At 61.0% G+C, this 18,732-nt stretch overlaps 3 protein-coding genes across 7 annotated transcripts in view; 2 read left to right on the top strand and 1 right to left on the bottom strand.

The window, feature by feature from the left end:
* Positions 1–7,548: 7,548 nt before the first annotated feature.
* On the top strand, positions 7,549–9,422 carry LOC699599 (tryptase beta-2). Of its 4 annotated transcripts, XM_028841314.2 has the most exons (6): positions 7,549–7,627; positions 7,813–7,873; positions 8,027–8,198; positions 8,308–8,573; positions 8,701–8,864; positions 8,948–9,422. In XM_028841314.2, the coding sequence occupies exons 2-6, from the start codon at positions 7,813–7,815 to the stop codon at positions 9,110–9,112; spliced, it is 828 nt and encodes a 275-aa protein (XP_028697147.2). In that variant the 5' UTR covers positions 7,549–7,627; the 3' UTR covers positions 9,113–9,422. The 4 variants fall into 4 exon arrangements, with proteins under 4 accessions (XP_028697147.2, XP_077841436.1, XP_028697146.2 ...); XM_077985310.1 differs by lacking the exon at positions 7,549–7,627 and having other exon boundaries at positions 7,644–7,873; positions 8,308–8,555; XM_028841313.2 differs by lacking the exon at positions 7,549–7,627 and having other exon boundaries at positions 7,644–7,873.
* Positions 9,423–12,861: 3,439 nt separating this feature from the next.
* Positions 12,862–16,405, top strand: TPSG1 (tryptase gamma 1). Of its 2 annotated transcripts, NM_001204311.2 has the most exon segments (7): positions 12,865–12,922; positions 13,466–13,492; positions 14,450–14,621; positions 15,141–15,406; positions 15,717–15,862; positions 15,962–16,260; positions 16,263–16,396. In NM_001204311.2, coding segments are annotated over 7 exon segments (993 nt in total). In that variant the 5' UTR covers positions 12,865–12,876; the 3' UTR covers positions 16,300–16,396.
* Positions 16,288–18,732, bottom strand: part of CACNA1H (calcium voltage-gated channel subunit alpha1 H) — a 68,134-nt gene continuing 65,689 nt past the window's right edge. Inside the window, exon 34 of the mRNA XM_077984990.1 lies at positions 16,288–18,077. Within this exon, the coding sequence (XP_077841116.1) occupies positions 17,064–18,077 (1,014 nt within the window). The 3' untranslated portion in view covers positions 16,288–17,063. The remainder of the gene's footprint in view (positions 18,078–18,732) is intronic.

Raw genomic sequence — 18,732 nt, 5'->3', positions numbered from 1 at the left:
TGCACACTCACACATGCACTCACATGCATGCACATGTGTGCACACACACATATACATGCACATATACACACACGAATGCTCACACGCACACATGGACTCATACATTCACACACACATGTATACACACATGTGCGTGCACACACATATGCCCACACATGCATGTACTTGGTCGACGCACATATGCACTCACACACACACATGTGTGCACACTCACATGCACATATGCACACACATAAATGTTCACATGCACAGACGAACACACATGCACACATTCACACTCACACATGCACACACATACACACGTATGCACACCCTCACATATGCACACTCACACACTGACACACACACACACTCCCACGTACACATCTACACGGCCATCTCTATAATGAAAACCATGAGCTCTCACAGTGCCTCAGCTGTGGTTCCACCCCACAGGGCTCACTCTGCATTTCTCCTCTCCCATCGGACTGCCTTCAGCAGTGGGGAGCTGGTTCCACCCCCAATTCATTGATCTCATCAATCCCCCGTGTGCCCCCCACTCTGGGCCAGTGTGGCTGTGGCGCCCCAGGTCCACCCTGGGACTCGCCCCACGAGAGGCTTTAGGACCGAATCTATCGGAGGGAAAGGGAAGGGGTGGGGTGGAGAAGTGAGCAGAGCTTGACTGTTTAGAAAGCTTCTGGCCGTTTCCGTGGGTGTGTGGTGGGCACTCCCTGAGGCTTTCACGAAAGCCACCTGATGAGCCAGGCTGGGCACGGAGCGTGGGGGTGCTGGAGCCCGGAAACCGGACCCCCCACCTGCTAGTCCTTGCCTTCTCTGCCCTCAGGGTGACTCGGGAGGGCCTCCGGTCTGCCAGGTGCATGGTTCCTGAGGGCAGGTTGGTGTCATGAGCTGGGTCAAGAGCTACAGCTTCCCGGACTGGCCAGAGGTCTACATCCTCCTCTCTGCCTGTGTGAGCCGGCCCCAGCATCGGGGGCTCAGGCGCCTCCCCAGGCTCCCCTTCCGGGGGGCTTCTTCCTCCTCCTCCAACTCGTCCTCCTCTTGGCTGTCTCCTGCGTCTGGTGGCTAAGGGATCTCTGGGCCAGCCTCAGTGGCTCTTCCTCCCCCAACCTCTGACCCTTGGCCCCTGACCTGCATGAGCCCCTGCAGCTCCCTCCTCCCAGGGGAGTGGAGGACAATGGCGACAGGCTAGGCCTGGAGGGAGACCCCGCTCCAGGCCTGCACAGCCTGGGCTCGCACCCCAGTGCAGTCTCTTCTCCCCGTGGGGAAACTGAGGCAGAGAGGGTGCAGTTACCTGCTAGGGTCACACGCAGGGCCTATTCCAGGGCTGGAAGTTCCCCTCCCCTCCCCGCACCTGCCCTGCCCTCTCCCCGCACCTGCCCTGCCCCCTGCCCGCCCGCGCCCCGCCCTCCCACAAACGCCCCGCCCCGGCTTCCTCCCAGCGCCTGCCTCGGCCGCGCCCGGGCTCCGCTTTGCACGGTCAGGGGCCCCCTCTGGTGGAGACTCGGGGAAGTGCAGCGCTCCGGAGGGAGACGTCGGATCGCTGCATAGAAAATCCAGGTTTCACACACCCTGGACTAAGGGACTTAGCGGGGCTGCGAGATACAAAACCAATACACAAAAGTATTATTTTATTTCTAAATGCCAGCCATGAATATTGGAAGATCAACGCGAACATCAATACCCTTTACTACACAATAAAAAAGTCAAACACCAGGAATACATTTAATAGAAGGCACGCAAGATCTCTGCACCAAAAAGGACAAATCCAGCTGGAAGGAAATTTCAAAGCCCTTCGTAGGTGGAGCGACAGGAACACGGGCCATTTTCATCACCCTAGAGTGTTTCCTCACCTCTCGGTCACCTGCCTGAAGGGGCGGGGAGCAGACACCCTAGGGTGATACATCTTGCTTTGGGCCATGGTTACACAGGTGTGGGATCATCACAATTTATTGAACTGGACATTTCAGGTCTGTGCATTCTGTTTATTTAATTTTCTCTCAATAAAAAATATATCTATACATTCAGTTCCCACTCAACCATACAAACGGATTGGAAGTCATCAAGTCCATCCTCACAACCACATCGGAAACGCTGGGCAAAATGAAATGCAGCTGAACAGCCATCTGAGAACTGGGCTCACAGGGCAAAGCACTGCTCCCAAACTGGACAGACCGGTGGCTACTCGGGAGGCTGAGGTGGGAGGATCACTTGAGCCTGGGAGGTTGAAGCTTCAGCGAGCTAGGATCGCATCGCTGCACTCCAGCCTGGGCAACAGAGCAAGACCCCGTCTCAAAAAAAAAAAAAATTAAAAACCTCTGCTCTAAAGCAACATTGTTAAGAGAATGAAAAGACAAGCCACAGACTGGGAGAATATCTTTGCAAAACTCGTATCTCATAAAGGATGATTATCCAGAATATACCAAGAACTCTCAAAGTCAACATTAAAGAGAACAAGAAACCCGGCCGGGCGCGTAGTCACGCCTGTCATCCCAGCGCAAGCAACCCGGCCGGGCGCGGTGGCTCACGCCGGTCATCCCAGCACTGTTGGAGGCTGAGGCGGGCGGATCAGATCACGAGGTCAAGGTCAGGAGATAGAGACCAGCCTGGCCAACATGGTGAAACCCTGTCTCTACCAAAAACATAAAAATTAGCTGGGCGTGGTGGCGCATGCCTGTAATCCCAGCTGCTCGGGAGGCTGAGGCAGGAGGATCACTTGAACCAGGGAGTTGGAGGTTGTAGTGAGCCAAGATCGTGCCACTGCACTCCAGCCTGGTGACAGAGCAAGACTCCGTCTCTAAATAAATAAATAAATAAATAAATAAATAAATAAATAAAAGCAATGAGCTATCAAGCCTTGAAAAGACATAGAGGGGCCTTAACTGTGAAAAAAGTGAAAAAAGCCAGTCGGAAAAAGTTAACAGTGTATCATCTATGGTGGATAAATCAAAACTTCAGAGACAATGAAAATATCCATAGTTTCCAGGGGTTTCGGAGGGGGAGAAGCAATGGAGCACGAGATTTTGAGGGCAGTGGATGTATTCTGTATAATACAGTAATGGTGGACACATGACTTGTGCAATTGCCACGTACGACCCTCAGAACACAATGTACAATACACAGAGTAAACCCTCATGTAAAATGTGGGCGTTAGTAATAATGTATCAATATTGTTCATCAGCTGTAACAATGCACCACACTAATGCAAAATGTTCATCACAGGAAACTCTGTGTGTGGGGGGGGCGGGTGTGGGGGTTATACTATCTGTACTATCTGCCTAGTTGTCTGTTAACTTAAAACTGCTCTAAAAAATAAAGTGGGCCGGGCGCGGTGGCTCAAGCCTGTAATCCCAGCACTTTGGGAGGCCGAGACGGGCGGATCATGAGGTCAGGAGATCGAGACCATCCTGGCTAATATGGTGAAACCCCGTCTCTACTAAAAATACAAAAAAAAAAACTAGCCGGGCGAGGTGGTGGGCGCCTGTAGTCCCAGCTACTCGGGAGGCTGCGGCAGGAGAATGGCGTAAACCCGGGAGGCGGAGCTTGCAGTGAGCTGAGATCCGGCCACTGCACTCCAGCCTGGGCGACAAAGCGAGACTCCGTCTCAAAAAAAATAAAAATAAAAATAAAAATAAAAAATAAAAAATAAAAATAAATAAAAAATAAAGTGTATGGGCTGGGCACGGTGGCTCACGCCTGTAACCCCAGCACTTTGGGACGCCAAGGTGGGTGGATCACGAGGTCAGGAGATTGAGACCATCCTGGCTAACACGGTGAAACTCCATCTCTACTAAAAATACAAAAAATTAGCCGGGCGAGGTGGCGGGCGCCTATAGTCCCAGCTACTTGGGAGGCTGAGCCAGGAGACTGGCATGAACTTGGAAGGCAGAGCTTGCAGTGAGCCAAGATGGCGCCACTGCACTCCAGGCTGGGCGACAGAGCGAGACTCTGTCTCAAAAATAATAATAATAATAATAATAATAATAAAATAATAAAGTATATGAATTCCAAACACCATACAACTTCATGTGCAATTTCACCTTGGGACAACCTGCTTTTGGTCTCCCCTGAATCCTTCTGTTACTGTAGCACACATCACACCTGTGTGTATTCCATAAACCACACAATACCTGCACTTGCTTTACTGTTGTTGCTTCAAACTGTCAATTCTCTTTTCAACATTTTTTGAGAGAGAAAACTGTCTTACACAGTCACAGCTGTTTCCATTTCTAGAGCTTGCCTTCCCTTAGTTTAGGTTTAGATTTTCATCTCTTATCTTCTTTCCGCAGAATTTCCTTTCACATTTCTTTTTTTCCTTTCTTTTTTTTTTTTTTTTTTTTTTTTGAGGCAGAGTCTCGCTCTGTCCCCCAGGCAGGAGTGAAGTGGCGCGATCTCTGCTCACTGCAAGCTCTGCCTCCCAGGTTCACGCCTTTCTCCTGCCTCAGCCTCCCGAGTAGCTGGGACTACAGGTGCCCGCCACCATGCCCGGCTAGTTTTTTGTATTTTCAGTAGAGATGGGGTTTGACCGTGTTAGCCTGGATGGTCTTGATCTCCTGACCTTGTGATCCGCCCACCTCAGCCTCCCAAAGTGCTAGGATTACAGGTGTCAGCCACCATGCCTGGCCATGACTGATTTTTTTATTGGAGGGTCAACCTTTTTCATGCCTACTTTTTTTTTTTTTTTTCTTTTTTAAGACAGAGCCTCGCTTTGTTGCCAGACTGGAGTGCAGTGGCAAGATCTCGGCTCACTGCAACCTCTGACTCCCTGGTTCAAGCGATTCTCCTGCCTCAGTCTCCCGAGTAGCTGGGATTACAGGCACGTGCCACCACGCCCGGCTAATTTTTATGTTTGTAGTAGAGACGGGGTTTCACCGTGTTAGCCAGGATGGTCTCGATCTCCTGACCTCATGATCTGCCCACCTCGGCCTCCCAAAGTGCTGGGATTACAGGCGTGAGCCACCGCGCCTGGGCGCCTGCTTGTTTTTGAGTAGCCCCGTCTCGTGAATACTCTCTGGAGTGTTTTGTTGCGTGCTGGATTGTGTTATATTCCTTGACATCATTTTGGGATGTGTTCTCACAGGCAGTTAAGTTACTTGAAATCATTTGGATCCGTCTGCAGTTTGCTTTTCAGCTTTGTGAGGGTGGGTCCAGAGAAGCCTTCGGTTTTGGGAAAATTTTCTCCCCTAGTACCCTTCGATACCTTTCTGAGGACTCTCCAATGCCTGCCTCTGACAAGGTTTCTACACTCGGCCGGTGGGGACACATGGTATTCCCAGCTCTGCGGGCACTCCCGGACTCCTCTGCCCACCTTCTCTGGTGGTTCTTGTTTCTGACGTGACTTCTGCGTGTCTCTGCGTCTCCGGCACTGGGCCAAGGACTCCGGGGGACCCCCCTGCAGATGCCTCCGAGCATCTGTACCGTTCTCTCCTCTCCAGTTTTCTGTCTCATGAGTCCTTGCTGCCTGGGCCTCTCCACATGCCAGTGTCCGTCTCCCCAGCCCACAAGCTCCTGGGGCTGAGTTTCCCGTTGCTGCACTGAGTCCTGACATGTCACTGTCGTCTAACCCAGCTCACCACCCTTCTCTCGGGGACATTGCCTCGTGTGGCCTCTTTCCCAATGTCTGTCAATGGCCTGGGAGCCAGCCCTGCAGCACCCCAGGTGAGGGGCCGGGATCGGGGCAGGGTGCCCAGGACTCGCCCTGATGGGCCCAGGGTTAGCCAAAGCACTCGCATCCCCACGCTGCTGATTGGTCCGCCTCCCAGGCCTGACCCTATCGGGGTGTTCCTAGGAGGAAGGACCAGAGCCCCTGACGCAGGGGTGCCAGAGCCCTCTGCACACCCCAGCCCTGGTGTCCCGTGTGTCCCTGAGTTCCCCCAGCCACAGTCCCGTGTGTCCCTGGGTTCCCCCAGCCCTAGGGTCCCGAGTCTCTTCTTCACTGTCAACCCTGGTGTCTCCCGTGTCCCTGCCCCACCCTCGTCCCTGGTGTCCCCCATCACCCCATCCCCTCACTTCCTGGGCTCCTGAGGGTCCCATCTTGTGGGCCTCGTTCATGGAACCAGGACGGGGCAGGTGGAGGCCTCTGGGGAGTTTGTCCAGAGAATGGATGAGGAGCAGGGTCGTGAGCAGGAGCGGTCTGGGCCACCCCTGCCTGTGCCCTGGGGATGCTGCCTGGAAGGAGTTCAGGTGGATATGGCCTCGGTGTGCAGCGTCAGCCCCAAACCAGGCTGGTCCCAGGCAGGGTGGGGGCAGGGTGAGCGCTGGAGTGGCCCTGTGTTGGCAGTCGGGGGACAGGTAGGGGGTCCTGGGGCTCAGAAGGGGAGGAGGTGGGCTGGAGGCCTCAGTGACCAGCAGGCCCAGGGGAGTTGGGAGGTGGGGTGGACAGACCTGCAGGGACAGTGTCAGTGCTGGATGGACGGAGAGCACAGGTAGCTGGGACCGGGGGTGAGACCATGGGGAGCTGGGTCTGGGCTGGAGGTGAGTACACAGAGAGCTGCGGCTGGGGCTGGAGTGAGTTCGTGGGGAGCTGGGCTGGGGCTGGGGTGAGTCCGTGGGGAGCTGGGCTGGGGCTGGGGTGAGTCCGTGGGGAGCCAGGCTGGGCCTCCTGGGGTGAGTCTGTGGGGAGCTGGGCTGGGACTGGGGGTGAGACCATGGGGAGCTTGGCTGGGGCTTAGGGTGAGTCCGTGGGGAGCCAGGCTGGGTCTCCTGGGGTGAGTCCGTGGGGAGCTGGGCTGGGACTGGGGGTGAGACCATGGGGAGCTTGGCTGAGGCTTAGGGTGAGTCCGTGGGGAGCCAGGCTGGGTCTCCTGGGGTGAGTCCGTGAAGAGCTGGGCTGGGTCTCCTCGGGTCGCACCCCACTCCCGTCTGTTCCTCCCTCTGCAGATGAAGCTCAGATCCCATGACAATAAGGCACCTGCAGACCAGGGAACCTGCACGGACAGCCCCAGAGGTGGACATTGAGGACTCACAGGAGGACTTGGGTCTCATACCAAGGGTGGACAGCAGGGCCCCTTCCTGGCTGAGGACACTCGGTGCTGTCCCCTCTCAAGGCTGTTTCCTCATCTGACAAGGAGATCTCTTGTGAGCCCCCCACCAAGTGAGTCGAGGAGGGCTGGCCCCACCCCCGTGGATTCGGAGTCCGTAGGAGAGATGACACCTGTCATGTTCCCACCTCATGGGCACCTTCCCGTCGCTTGGAGGGTGGCCCATGGTCATGAGTTCCCCATCCCGTGTCCCTCTTGGGGAAACAGGTTTCAGGGCAACTGGTCTCGTAGCATGGGGCAGCCAGGCCGCCTGGGTGCAGCTGTGCCTGAAGGCCTCCTGGCACCGGGACAGGGCAGCTGATCCCACCAGCGGGAAGGTGGTGCGTTCCGGTGCTGGGATCCACCAGCTGACAGGCGGAGCTGCGAGCCTCCAGTGCTCAGCCCTCGGCGCGGCCTGCCTGGCAGCCCCACACACAGAGGGCGTCAGGGTGGCGGGGGCACGTGTTACATGGGGGCCCTGGGTCTGAGTCACCCACTTCCTCCGTATCTGGATGGGAGGGCGCAGCGCCCCTCCTCCACGCCGTCCTGATCTGGAAGGATAAATGGGGAGGGGAAAGCCTGCTGGGTAGAAGGAACAGTGAGCGGCCAGGGTAAGTCCCCACTCTCAGACACCCTGACATCAGCGTCGCCTGGAGCAGAGTGGCCCAGCCTCAGACTCAGAGCACCAAGACCCAGGCCCCCCGTCCCAGCTCCATTCTTCACCCCATAATCTGCAGCCCCCAGCCCTGCCCTGTGAGCCCCGGCCAGGCCCACAATGCCCCTCCTTGCTCCCCAGATGCTGAACCTGCTGCTGCTGGCGCTGCCCGTCCTGGTGAGCCCGGCCCACGCGGCCCCTGGTGAGTCCCAGCCGGGGTCCACCCTGCCCCTCACCACATTCCACAGGCCAGGGCCTGGGTGGGTTCTGGGGAGGCCGGGCTGGCCCCCACACAGGGAAGGGCTGGGCCCAGGCGTGGGGCTGCTTCCTGGTCCTGAACTGGCTCCTGCCCCAGCCCCAGGCCAGGCCCTGCAGCGAGCGGGCATCGTCGGGGGAAAGGAGGCCCCCAGGAGCAAGTGGCCCTGGCAGGTGAGCCTGAGACTCCACGACCAGTACTGGATGCACTTCTGTGGGGGCTCCCTCATCCACCCCCAGTGGGTGCTGACCGCGGCACACTGCGTGGGACCGTGAGTCTCCCGGGGCCTGGTGGGGTGGGCGAGGGCCGGATGTGTGCCCTGGCTCCCGGGTGCTCCTGGAGGCTGCCCAGGGCCCTGAATGGGAGCCTCCGCTGGCCAGGGACGTCAAGGATCTGGCCGACCTCAGGGTGCAGCTGCGAGAGCAGCACCTCTACTACCAGGACCAGCTGCTGCCGGTCAGCAGGATCATCGTGCACCCGCAGTTCTACACTGTCCAGACCGGGGCGGACATTGCCCTGCTGGAGCTAGAGGAGCCCGTGAACATCTCCAGCCACGTCCACACGGTCACCCTGCCCCCTGCCTCAGAGACTTTCCCGCCGGGGACACCGTGCTGGGTCACCGGCTGGGGTGACGTGAACAATGATGGTGGGGCTGGGGACAGTGGGAAGTGGGTGCTGGGTCTTAGCCACGGCCCAGCCCCTGGGCTCCCTCTGGCTCCGGGTGGCGGTTGCCGGGCCCCCTCCTGAGTCTGCACCCTCTTCCCCACCCGCAGTGCCCCTCCCACCGCCATTTCCCCTGAAGCAGGTGAAGGTCCCCATAATGGAAAACCACATTTGTGATGCGAAATACCACTCTGGCCTCTACACGGGAGATGACGTTCGCATCATCCGCGATGACATGCTGTGTGCCGGGAACAGCCGGAGGGACACCTGCCAGGTGGGCTCTGCGTGCTCCCCGCCCCGCACCACAGCCCCCACGCCCGGGCCTGGCCGGCGAGCACTGACCCCTGCCCTTCGCAGGGCGACTCCGGAGGGCCCCTGGTCTGCAAGGTGAATGGCACCTGGCTTCAGGCTGGCGTGGTCAGCTGGGACGAGGGCTGTGCCCAGCCCTACCGGCCCGGAATCTACACTCGCATCACCTACTACTTGGACTGGATCCACCGCTACGTCCCCGAGAAGCCCTGAGCCAGGCCTGTGTCACCCGGGTCAGCGGAGGGCCAGCCCCTCCTGTCCAAAACACCACTGCTTCCGACCCAGGTGGCGACTGCCCCCCACACCTTCCCTGCCCCGTCCCGAGTGCCCCTTCCTGTCCTGAGCCCCCTGCTCTGTCCCGAGTCCCTTCCCCTGTCCTGAGGACCCTTCCCCATCCTGAGCCCCCTCCCCTGTCCTGAGCCTGACCCCTGCACCGGGCCCTCCGGCCCTCCCCTGCCCAGCTAGCTGGTGGTGGGTGCTAATCCTTCTGAGCGCTGGACCTCATTAAAGTGCATGAAAATCACTGGTGTGGGTTGCTGTTTCTGGTTGTGGATGTCACTGGGGGAGGAGGCGTCCAGGTGTGCTGGGGACAGCTGCCGGAGCTGCAGGTTCCCGGCCCCCAAGGCACAGCCATTCACTGTGGGATGGGGTCTCCTGGGCAGCCCTGGTCCCTGGGGATGGCTTCTCCCCACACAATGCACCCAGCATTCAGGTCACACAGAGCCACTCCGGCAATTTAAAGATGATTGTAAAGGACAGCTAGGTCCCCACGACGGTCAAGAGAGAGCATGGTCACTGGGAGCCCTGGGGCTGCCCATCACAAGCCCCTACCCCGCGCTTCTCACGAGGTCTTCTCCCTGCCCCTCCGTCCAACGCTTTCGCTTTGCCCAGTTGTTTGCTCTGAGACAGGATCTCACTCAGCCTGCACTTCTGTCATCCAGGCTGAAGTGCAGTGGTGTGATCAGGGCTCACTGCAGCCTTGAACTCCTGGGCTCAAGCGATCCTCCCATCTTGGCCTCCTGTGCAGCTGCGATTACAGACGCCCGCCACCATGCCCAGCTAATTTTTGTTATTTTCAGGAGAGATGGGGTTTCACCATGTTGGCCAGGCTGGTCTCGAACTCCGGATCTCAAAGTGATCCGCCTGCCTCGGCCTCCCAAAGTGCCGGGATGACAGGCGTGAGCCACCGCACCCGACCTGAGTTTCACATTTTCAAATTCATTTTGAGGTCTTTCTCTACATCAGTACGTGAGCCCTTGGCGTCTGGCGAGTGTTGCATTTTATCCCAGGCTCTTGTTTGCGTTTTATATTTGAACATGATTATACTCATAAATGAAATATGGGGCTAGGCTATTCTGGTTGAAAAATCTCAGGCCGGGCGCGGTGGCTCACGCCTGTAATCCCAGCACTTTGGGAGGCCGAGGCGGGCGGATCACAAGGTCAGGAGATCGAGACCACGGTGAAACCCCGTCTCTACTAAAAATACAAAAAATTAGCCGGGCGCGGTTGTGGGCGCCTGTAGTCCCAGCTACTCGGGAGGCTGAGGCAGGAGAATGGCGTGAACCCGGGAGGCGGAGCTTGCAGTGAGCTGAGATCCGGCCACTGCACTCCAGCCTGGGCGACAGAGCGAGACTCCGTCTCAAAAAAAAAAAAAAAAAAAAAAAAAAGAAAAATCTCTAAGAAAACATTCATTCTTTCCTTCCAACTGTCAGATGCAGAGATGTGCATTCAGTCGGCCGGATCTCTGCAAATGACCTCTGTCCTCGAAAGGGGTGTACTCGACTCCCAGTGCCCTGTTCAGTCCCACGTGACCTCTGTCTCTGCAGCCCCTGGAGGGTGGGGACAGAGGGGCACCAGGAGCCCATCCCTCGGCTCCTGTCCTGCAGGCCCAGCGTCTTGTTTATGAAGATGGATCTGGAACTCCAGCCCTCCTTCCTCCCTCTGGCCCATCCCACCTTCTAGGGATCACAGGGACAGCACGGGGTGACTCCCAGTGAGCACTGAGCCCCTAGAAGCACTTCCGCACGCCCAGCGACGGTTTTGCGGGGTGGGAGTCGGAGGCATGAGACCCTGAAGGGAAGCAACACGGACCCGGGGTTTCCGGTGTAAGGGAAGGTGGACAGCAGGGGCCGGCCACTAGGTGGAGGGGGCGGGGCAGGCTCCAGTCCCAGAGCTTCCCAAATTAGATCCAAGATTCCTGGGAAGCTCACCGAAGCTCAGCCCAGTGACACTGGCGGAAGTGAGCGTCAGCTTCAACAGGAAGGGTCTCTCAGGACGCGGCAGGCAGGCCATTGGCCACGGCTGCAGCCACCTGCGTTTTGACTGGGACGGGGTGACCTGCTCCAAGATCACCCATGTGGCTGCTGGCAGGAGGCCCTGGTTCCCTGTCCCCGGGGGTGTGAGGGGGAGGGCCAGTGGGGGGTCCAGGGTTCCTACTGAGGGGACAGCGCCCAGGTGGCCAGGTTACTGTAGACAGAAGCAACCCCAGGTCTCCCAGGGTCCTGGGTTACAGGAGACCCCACCATGCTGGAGGCCACTGCCAGGGCCAGGCCCCCTCCCTGTTCCTCAGTTGGCTCTCCTGTCTGACGGGGGGGGGGGAAAGGCACCACATCACAGGAATGTGGGGCTCACAGGATGGTGTGTGGAGCTTCCTTCTCCCCAGCAGGCCTGGAATCTGGGTGGTGTGGCACACACTGCTGGGAGCGGCGTGCTGGGGCACAGGCAGAGACACGGGGTCCCCAGTGCTGCAGGTGAATTGAATTGGGACAGGTGAGGGCCCCGAAGTCTCCGCCTGTGGGGACCTGGGGACAGCCCTCGAGGTCAGGACTAGAGGACCTGGTTCCATGAAGACCCTGGCCCCTCAGGCTCCTCCCCACTGGATGACATCACCCTGGGTAGGGGTGCCCTGGGCCACGGACTGGTGGCTCAGACTCTGCTCCCTTGTGTGGGATGGGACTGTCCTGCCTCCCCCAAGGCAACCCCTCCAGGTGTGCCCCTGCCATCAGGTGTGCGGCCGCCGTGAGGGAGGAGGGTGCCCGGTCGTGGGTGCGCTGCTGGCCCCGCACGCGAAGGGAGAGGCTGGTGTTGTCCTTCTTCGTCACCAGGAAAAACACTGAGCCTACAGTTCAGAGCCTTGGCTGCCCCCCGCGCTGGCGTGCAGGAGGCCAAGTCTGTGCCCAGGAGGCCACACCCTGGTGGGTGGTCAGGCAATTTCACCCCCGTGCCTCAGTTCCCCACATCAAAGAGGGGATCCCTGACCTCGAGGGTCTCAGGCGGACCCTCCAGCCCGGCCTGTGATTTGGATCTGGGGAAGGGGGCAGGAAAGTCCCGGGCACTGCCCAGGGCCCCTTATCAGCTGGGTCATCAGGCTGGGGCGGCCAGGACGGTTAGGAAGGGCCAGTCCAGGCTGGGCAGCGAAATGGCGCCCATCTGATCTGCCGAGCGAGCACGGGACCTGCTGCCCGATGTGGGGACAGGGACTTTTCAGAGGGTGGCTGTCACGAGGGCCTGAGCTGTCTCCATGGGGCTGCTGGGCCTTGATTGGGACCCTCCTGAGGAACCCCGAGGCCTGGGCTCCCAGAGGATGAAGCAGAGGCGGCCAGTGTGCCCTGAGGGAACCAGGGAAGGCTTCTTGGAGGGGGCGGCACTGATAGGGACACTTACCTCTCCCTCAGCCCTGGCCCCGGAGCAGACATAGGGTGAGAAGTGGTGCTTGCTTTCTGTCCTTCACCACTGTGCCCTTGGGCCTTGCCGGCCACTTGGTGCCAGGGCTGTGGCATCCACATGGGATAAATGGAGGTGACGACCCTTCTTAGGAGATGTGCAGAAGGAACAGGTGGGGCCGTCTGTGGAGCTCCCGCCTCCTCCATCCTCCCGCCCTGCCTGACAGCAGGCGTGTGGCCACCCCTATCCCCCACGCCCAGCAGGTCCAAGGGTCAGGCGGGCCCTCCTTCTTCTCCCTACAGTGGGCAGACACCATGGCCCTCGGGGCCCGTGGCCTCCTGCTGTTCCTGGCTGTGCCCGGTGGGTGACCTGGCCTGGGTATGAGGATGGGGGGGCATCTGCTTCCAGCCTGGATCCCTGGTGGGGGTGAAGCTGGCGGCTGGCCTGAGGGAGGGAGGAACACGCTGAGCCCCCACCCTGTGGGGCCCCGTGTCTCCTCTGAGGAGACTGCACCCCTGGCTGGAGGCCCGGCTGTCCGTGCCTGGGGACAGAGGCAGGAGGGAGGTGCGGGTGGGAGTTGGGGGTGCCGGGAGTCCCAGGACCCAGAATACTGGTGATTTCTCCCCCGAGCAGGACCTGGAGGGTGGGGAGGAGGCCCAGGCCTGAGGCCAAACTCCCGACCTCCAGCTGCTGTTTATGGCCCGTGGCTGGTTCCACCCAGCCCCGGGCCAGTGAGACAGCGGCTAACCCAGCCTCACCAGGCCGGGCCCCTCTGCTCAGGGCCAGGGCCCACCCCAGTGTCACCCTGAGGCCCGGCAGGTGTCGGGCAGGGGCCTCTGGAGCCTGCACACCCCTCCCCTCGGCAGCCCCCTCCATCCTGGGCCCTCCGTCTCTTTCCCACAGGTGTGTCCCTCAGGGCTTTGCAGCCAGGTACGTCTCCAACAGGTGTGCGGTGAGGGGGTGGGTGCAGGCAAGGCCTGGCAGGGGGGCCTCGGAGACAACCCTCTCCTTCTCTGGGGGTCCCACTGGGGAGGCCATGGTTTGTCAGGTGGTTTCCGCTCACATCTCTCGGTTGAGGGAGGCTGGCCGGGGTCTGCTGCCGGGGCCGTCTCCCCCACCACTGCGGTCAGTTTGTACCTTGGGAGATGCTTTGAGGCCATGAAAGCCACCTGGCCCTCCTTGAACTTCCTCCCCGCAGGGTCCCCACTGTGGCCCAGGAGCCAGCTGGGGGCTTTGCTGAGCAGGAGAGCCCACGCCCCACCCCCAGACCCACTCCCTGTCTATAAATCTCTACGTCTGTCTACAGCCCAGCTTCCCTTCCATGCAGTCGAGTGCCCACACTCCATTGCCAGCAAAATTATCCAGCTCAGGCGGCCCCAAGTGCGGCCGGTGGGCCTCAAGCCGACTTCCTCCTAATTTCTTTCTAATTTTCTGAGGTGAAGTTCACAGGAGATAAAGTTACATTATCAAGCGTCCAGTTCAGAGACCCTGAGCACCTCGGACAGTGCCGTGTACCCACCCCCCCTCCCGTTCTATCCAGCTCCGAACATCTCCACCTCCCCTGAAGGAAAACTGCCCACCAGGCAGCCACTCCCGGCCTTCTCGGGGGCTCCACCGTTCTCTGAGCCCCTTTCTAGCTGCCCGGGGAGCCCTGGTTAGTTTGTGGAGCACGGCACTTACAAACTGCAGCCTGCGCACCGGGCGCGCTCACGGCTGCTGGCTGTCATTTCCGCTGCACCCGCGAGGCTTGCAGGGAAAGGCCGGCAGACGGGGGAGCTGAAGAGCGAAGTCCCCGAGAAGGCAGGTGTGGTCAGGGAAGGCTCCCTGGAGGAAGCACAGTGGGTTTCTTGGGATCCCCACCAGCCACCCCTTCCTCCTTCGACTTAGGGTGTGGCCAGCCGCAGCATTCGGGTGTAGGAGGCCGGATCGTGGGGGGCCACGCTGCCCAGGCCGGCGCATGGCCATGGCAGGCCAGCCTCCGCCTGCGGAGGGTGCACGTGTGTGGCGGGTCCCTGCTCAGCCCCCAGTGGGTGCTCACAGCTGCCCACTGCTTCTCCGGGTGAGTCTGGCTGGGCAGGGGCACTCTGAACGTCCAGGCCTGAGTGCGGCCTACGCCAGCGCACAGGCCTCCACCGGGTCTTCACTCACTGAGGCTTGGGAACTCTGAGCCTGTTTCCTTCCAGTGGAAAGGGAGGAGCTGGCTGCCCACTCTCTGTGAGGTTCTGCCGGTCTCTGCTCACCTCTAGGGACCGACGGCTCCCTCCCGCGCCCCCGCCGCTATCTCTTCATGTGAAACTGAGCTTGCAATCTGCCTCCTGACCAGCCCCTGCTGGTCTCGGGTGTGCTGCTGGCTTTTCCGGGCGCTGGCAGGAACCCCAAGGTGCTGCCGTGGTCCTTGGACCCTGGAGGGCGAGGCCACTGCCCAGGCTGTGTGTGTCCCGAGCCCAGGAGGGAAGAGCTGGGCTTCAGATGCCCGCAGGGGTGGGGTCTGGGCAGGGCCGATGCTCACCTCCGGCCTCTGCAGCCGGCCCCTCTCAGGGCACTGATGCCCGCAACACCCACCCACCTTCCCTCCCAGGTCCCTGAACTCTTCCGATTACCAGGTGCACCTGGGGGAGCTGGAGATCACTCTGTCTCCCCACTTCTCCACCGTGAGGCAGATCATCCTGCACTCCAGCCCCTCGGGACCGCCGGGGTCCAGCGGGGACATTGCCCTGGTGCAACTCAGTGTCCCCGTGACCCTCTCCAGCCGGATCCTGCCCGTCTGCCTCCCGGAGGCCTCAGATGACTTCCGCCCTGGGAGCCGGTGCTGGGTGACTGGCTGGGGCTACAAGCGGGAGGGAGGTGAGGAGCCTGTGTGGGGATGCTGGGATGGAGGGAGGCAAGGGCAGCTGGAAGAGAGCTGGCCTGAGGGACACTGATGCCACCACCTGCTCCTGGTGGCCTGCACACCCGGCCAAGGCCGCCCCCGTCGGCTGTCCCTTTTCAAAGCCTATCGTGTGGGTCCAGAGCAGCGACCAAACATCAGATCACAACCCACGTGCCATGACGAGGGTCACAGTGGCATTGGACTTGTGTCTGGCAAGGTCTCCCATCCCCCCAGGGCAGGGCCTGATGCTCCAACCTTCCCTGAAGCCTGTCTCCCCCACCCCAGAGCCTCTGCCACCCCCCTACAGCCTTCAGGAGGTAGAAGTCTCGGTGGTGGACACAGAGACCTGCCGCCGGGACTACCCTGGCCCTGGGGGCAGCATTCTTCGGCCCGACATGTTGTGCGCCCAGGGCCCCGGGGATGCCTGCCAGGTGAGCCTGCCAGGCCGTGACAGAGGACGGGGGTGGGTGCAGCCCAGGGAGGGGCTCCCCACCTTCTCGGCTCCCCATGCTCGCCTTCTCTGTCCTCAGGATGACTCCGGGGGGCCCCTGGTCTGCCAGGTGAACGGTGCCTGGGTGCAGGCTGGCATTGTGAGCTGGGGTGAGGGCTGCGGCCGCCCCAACAGGCCAGGGGTCTACACCCGTGTCCCCGCCTATGTGAGCTGGATCCGCCGCCACACCACAGCGTCAGGGGGCCCAGGGTCTGGGTACCCCAGGCTCCCCCTCCTGGCTGGTTTCTTCCTCCCCGGACTCTTCCTTCTGCTAGTCTCCTGTGTCTTGCTGGCCAAGTGCCTGCTGCGCCCGTCTGGGGATGGCGCTCCCTTCCCCGCCTGACTGATGGCAGGAATCCAAGCGCATTTCTTAAATAAGTTACTGTTTATTCCGCTCTGCCCCCTCCCTCTCCCTTGAGAAGCTGAGTCTTCCGCATCAGATTATTGCAACATTTAACCTGAATTTAAAAGCACACAAAACAAAGGTGTCAACGGGAATCTCGCGGCCAAAGCCCCCAGATGGAGGGGAGGCCCGATTTGCGTCGGTGCCGGGCGCGTTACTCCACGGAGTCGGCTCCTTAGTGATGTGACGTCACCATCTCCCAGAGTCACAGGACGCTTGTGGGAAGGCCCGAGCGGAACGGAAAGGGTGGTGGCTGGAAGGGGAGGGTGGTGAGGGCGTGACAGGCGGACAAGAACTCAGACTGTGAGTGAAGGTGGCCTTGGGCCGTGGTGGCCGCACCTGCTGCCGGCAAGGGCCCAGGCCCCCAGTGAGTGTCCTGTAACAATGCGCAGCCTGAGAGGACGCAGCCTGGTACCTTCCCCTCTCTGGCGGATGCCTGGTCTTCGTCCCACAAACACAGCTTCTCTCACGACGGGACGCTGACCCAGCTGCCCGCACAGCCTCAGCTGGCAGCAAAACTCCAAGAAGCCCGAACCAGAACGGACGGGGGCTCGCGGGGCCCAGCAGCCACTCCTGCTTCACTGGGCAGAGAACCAGGGCCTGGGCTGTCATCCTCCCCGGGCCTCTCTGCTCACGACGGGACCCAAGTCAGGGTCCACGCACGGCTCCGCCTGGGCCACCACCCCAGCGGGGCCCCCAGACCCCAGTGCCAAAGCGCTGTGCGGCACCAAGCCCCGAGCTACACGGGGTCATCTGTACCATCCCCTGGGGCAGGCGTGGCTGAGGGGGACCCTGGTTTCTCCAGAGGACACTGGGGGACTGTGAGGTACGGCCCCCGCCTCTTCTCTGGGGGGTCACTGACGGGCATGGGAGGCTCTGTTTCTGGGGGTTCCAGGAGCACTATGGCCCCTGAAGAGAAAGCTCTGGGTTCTGGGGTCACGCTGTGGCTACCGTCCAAGAAAGGGTCTCCACTGGGGCCCCCGAGGTCCAGCGGCTCGAAGGCAAAGCTGGGGACGGTCAGGTGCTCGGCCCGGCAGGAGGCCTGGCCCCAGCGCTCCCCCTTGGCTGCAGGGTCCCCTCCGGTGCCTGAGCCCTCCGTGGGCTCCAGGGAGTCCCTGTGAGGGGTGGCCTCACAGGACGGGGTTCTGCGCCTCAGGGTGGTGCTGCCGCCTTCCGCTGCAGGGGGCCGCGCGGAGCCCTCATCCTCCGCCGGGGGCTCCACCGAGATACAGGGGGGGCTCATCTTCTTCTTTCTGCGCGCACCCAGAGCGGGCTCGGCCTCGGGGCCCCAGGCCTTGGCCTCCCCAGGCTCCCCGCTGCCCAGCTCCGCCGAGGGCCGCCACTGCTCGTCCGCCCGGCCCGGCTTGTCCAGGAAGCCCTGAGCGTCCACGCTGTAGAGCCTGCGCAGGTCCCGCTCGCCGCCGGCCACGGGAGAGGCTTCGGGGCCCTGGGGCTCGGCCGCGGGCTGCCAGGGGCGGGCGGAGCTGGTGATGTGGCTGACCTCCTCGTCAGCTGGGTCCGAGGCCTCGGCCTCCTCTCCGCCCGGGGCTGCCGTCCGGCTGGAGACGCAGCGCTGTCCGAAGGTGTGCTTCCGGGTGCGGGTGCTGGCGGGCCGTGGGGAGCGTGGGGGAGACTGCAGGGAGCCCCCCTGGGACACCGGCCTCACCAGGGTTTTCTCGCCAGTCTCCACAGGGTCCAGGGTGTCCCTAGGGCCGTCAATCTGCCCTTCCAAGGAATCAGCGCACACAGCCTCCTGTAGGATGTGGAGGCAAAGGAAGGAGCACGAACCTGGGAGAGCCCTATCGGTGGCCGGGGCCCGGGGACCCCTCACCATCCAGGTCCTAGAGAGGCCAACGTGGGCAGGTCCCCTGGGTGGCTCCTGACCCTCGAGATGGGGCTGGAAGCCACTGGTGTGGACATCCCAGTCTCACTCCTGACCTGTGAGGCTCCTGGGGAAAGCCTGTACCCGCTACTCTGCAGGCACAGATGCCACGGCCCCCAGGGGCACAGAGCTGAGGCTACCTCCCCACCCCGGGACACCAGCAGCCCAGCTGGGCACCCCCAGGATGGGGCTCTCCTAACTGCTCCCATGCGGAACGGGGGTCTTGCACTGGGCAGCAAGAGGCAGGGAGAGGCAGGAAGAGGAGCTGAGGCTGCAAGTGGGTGAGGCTGGGACATCTGAGCACAAGCCAGGACCGGAGAAGCCGCTGTCTGCCCACCATGGGACACACGCCCACATGGGGCCTGGAAAATTGCCGTCTGCCTGTCATGGGGTGGGCCTGAGAAACTGCTGTTTGCCCACCCTGGGGCCTGAGGCTGTGGTTCCAAGAAGATTCGGGTCCCCGTAGCCAGGAGCTCTATAGCCACAGACAGGCTCACAGGCCTGAAGACCCACCTGGGCCCAATGC

The sequence above is a fragment of the Macaca mulatta genome, chromosome 20 (assembly GCF_049350105.2).
Source record: "Macaca mulatta isolate MMU2019108-1 chromosome 20, T2T-MMU8v2.0, whole genome shotgun sequence".
In the NCBI taxonomy this organism is placed as follows: Eukaryota; Metazoa; Chordata; class Mammalia; order Primates; family Cercopithecidae; genus Macaca; species Macaca mulatta.
The sequence above is the reverse complement of the archived record's forward strand: the minus strand, read 5'-3'. Positions and strand labels throughout refer to the sequence as shown.